The sequence below is a fragment of the Phoenix dactylifera genome, chromosome 9, assembly GCF_051530095.1.
Source record: "Phoenix dactylifera cultivar Ajwa chromosome 9, Ajwa_hap1_PhDact_Kaust_v1.1, whole genome shotgun sequence".
NCBI lineage: Eukaryota > Viridiplantae > Streptophyta > Magnoliopsida > Arecales > Arecaceae > Phoenix > Phoenix dactylifera.
The window spans coordinates 22,087,929-22,091,229 of NC_143198.1; the positions used below are offsets into that span (position 1 = coordinate 22,087,929).

The window sequence follows — 3,301 nt, forward strand, 5'->3', positions numbered from 1 at the left end:
AACCAGCACGAAACTAGCACGATCTCCACACCAATAAGTGATGATGGCTAGTTGGATCTGTAATTTTAAAATGTCTTTCGAGCTCGATTTCCACACGATCAAATAACTTAATTTGATGGTTGAGTACATGAACTCATCCTTTTCAATATTCATGTTCAAGTTCCTCACCCCCCGCCACCTTTCCCGGTGCATGGATGAGTTGCGCTAAGTTGACGTCCATGTTTAATACCAACTTAAACGTTGGAAGCACGAGCCCTCGAGGTTACGTGATTGCTTCTAACATAAGCTAAGTCAACCCTCTCGCCGAAATGTTTAAATTTTCTTCCTCACCGAACTCCTCTCATAAAATCGTACCTCGATTATTGATACTAAAAGACTCTTCAAACCATTAAAGAAGTAAGAGAAACAAATGAAACTGCAAAGAAGATGAGCATTTCAAAGTACAAGTCTGATGATCACCAGACACTATATAAGTGCTTCAAGTTCTGTAAACTTCAGCATTAGAGTTCTATAACCTTTGCTCTGTAAGATGGCCTCAAGAACCTTTTCCATGTTCTTGCTCTCTTTGGCTCTTGTGCTTCTCTGCTTGGGCACAGCGGCAGCACAAGGCCTGCAGGTTGGGTTCTACAGCAAGACATGTCCTGATATCGAACTCATCGTTCGCCAGGAGATGACTCGAGTCATTTCGGTTGCTCCAAGTCTTGCTGGTCCTCTACTTAGGATGCATTTCCATGATTGTTTTGTAAGGGTATGTCATTAAACCTGTCATGCCAAACATTCTTGCACATCATTCAAGAGATGAAAGAAGATGTGTTCTTAATATAAATGATCGGCATGCAGGGATGTGATGGCTCAGTCCTTCTGAACTCTACTCAGAACAATGTAGCTGAGAAAGATGCACCCCCAAATCAAAGCCTCCGAGGTTTTGGGGTGATCGACCGTGTTAAGGCTAGATTGGAGAAAGCTTGTCCTATGACAGTCTCCTGTGCCGACATCGTTGCATTGGTTGCGAGGGATGCAGTGTTCTTGGTAAGAAATGCCATGTATATTTTGATGAAAAAGAAATGCCATGTATTAGTTCAATTCTACAGCTTATCTGATTGATAAATTAAGGGCCTTTCTAACCAAAAAAATTATCTGCTTCCAGACCAAAGGACCATTCTGGCCAGTACCGACAGGCCGAAGAGATGGCCGCGTATCAATTGCCCAGGAGACCAGGCAGCTTCCGCCTTCCAATTCCACCATTTCTTCACTGATATCATCTTTTGCCTCCAAGGGTCTTAGTGTCAAAGACCTAGTAGTTCTATCAGGTGCATATAATTTGATTTACTTTTTGAGAAAACAAAAGTTTGATTTACCTACAACATACAACTCTGTTGTGCTCATTGTTTGCATAACTTACGTATGCCAACTTAAGCCAATTCATCAGATACCTATATCAAATAGAGCATGGAAAATTACGTTTGATGTTATGCACAATCAAATCCTGATTCTTTGACATGCCAAAATTCAAGGAGTCCTATATTTACTCTAAAACTAAGAGTTGGAGACACTACAAAAAAAAACAGGCATTGCTGACACTTTTTAATGTATATACCGACGCTTATCCACGTCGGTAGTTTTATTTCCAACACTTTCTAAAGTGTCGCAAAAACGTCGGCAACGTGAGCTTCAAAAATCAATTTGCCGGCACTTTTTGAAGGAGTTGCTAGTTGGCGGCGCTAGTTTTGGCGCACGAACCAAATTACCAACGCGTCTATTTAGTTTCAGCATATCAAAGTCGAGAATTTCCATTTTCCTTGTAGTGAGAACATTTTGGATTAGATTTGAAAGTTTTATATGAACAACTAAGGATCATAAATCTAACTGGGCTCCTTTCCAACCAGGTGGGCACACACTGGGGACCTCGCACTGCACAGCCTTTTCGAACCGCATATACAACTACACCGGCAGGGGTGACACAGACCCCAACCTTGATGGCAACTACATACCAAAGTTGAAGGCCAAGTGCGCCCCCAATGATAACACGACCCTTGTGGAGATGGATCCAGGGAGCTTCAGAACATTCGACACAAGCTACTACACCGATGTGTCAAAGAGGAGAGGGCTCTTCGAGTCTGATGCAGCTCTTCTTCAAAACAGCCAGACCAGGGCTTATGTTCTGCGTCAAGCTGGTGGTGCCTTTGGAACGGAGTTCTTCAAAGATTTCGGGGACTCCATGATTAACATGGGTAGCATCCAAGTCCTTACAGGCACGCAGGGTGAGATCAGGAAGACGTGTGCTTTTGTTAACTAGCTAGCCAGGCTTGTTATTTGATCCTACGGAAGATTATTAGGATATTGGGATTGCTGCGTTATGTTTCTTTAAGAGATCCAGTGATGTGAAGATGAGAGTTTCGAGTGTATTTGTATTTCTTTGATTCTTAAGCGGGTGAGTAATAATGTTTTTAGTTGCTAGTAATTTTCAATGAGTTATCGTAATGAAAGGTTTGAGATGCCACAGTTGTTCTACCATGGTCCCAAGAACAGAAATAAACACCTCGATGTCCATATCATAATAGAACAACTTTACCATTGTCCATTGCACTAAAACATGCTCTTATGAGGCTTCTAACTTGGAACCAATCAGCAATCACATATCTATACCGGGCTTATAAATAATATTTCCTCTCAAAACATACTGTATAAAAGATCGGTAGAAGATTAATTGAGGGACTTCTGAAATTAAGGAAAAAACTTTTATTGGACTCCATTTACTCAGTGATATTTTTAACTATTCCTCCCTTTTCCTCGAAAATATATAATTTAAACATAACGATGGTTCTGTTTTTTGGATGCAATATAATGAAGGATAGAGCACAATAAATTCTTGGAAAAGGGAGAATAGAAGATAGGTAGAAGTAACATGCATCACAGTTAGGTCAGTCAACTGAAAATTTGAGCTAATGATTTTCTCATAGACAAATTATGGTGGCAGGATAACCTACAAGCATGACAAACTAAACCCACAATAATGAATTGATGGCTTATTATCACAGTGATAATACTTAGGAGCTTTCAGTACAAGAATTGTGAAGACCCGAACTGAAGTCGGCAAGGAGTGCCGACTTCAGTTGGGTCATCGTGGTTTGCCCACGAAGACCACGCCGGCCGAACGGCCAGCGAGATCTCCGCAAGCCCCCCTCTTCCCTCTCCCTCTCTATCCCTCTCTCCCTCTCTCTCTCTCTCTCGCCTTTTCTCTCCTCTGAGAGCCTCGTCCGAGCCCATCCCTCTTCCCATCCCTCTAAAAAAAAAAAAAAAA

The 3,301-nt window shown here is 41.7% G+C and overlaps 1 protein-coding gene across 1 annotated transcript; it reads left to right on the forward strand.

The window, feature by feature from the left end:
- Positions 1-490: 490 nt before the first annotated feature.
- Positions 491-2,511, forward strand: LOC120107665 (peroxidase 1-like). The gene is made up of 4 exons (XM_039121035.3): positions 491-748; positions 841-1,029; positions 1,148-1,310; positions 1,887-2,511. Exons 1-4 carry the CDS (start codon positions 530-532, stop codon positions 2,294-2,296), a joined length of 981 nt encoding a protein of 326 aa, XP_038976963.3. The 5' UTR covers positions 491-529; the 3' UTR covers positions 2,297-2,511.
- Positions 2,512-3,301: the final 790 nt, after the last annotated feature.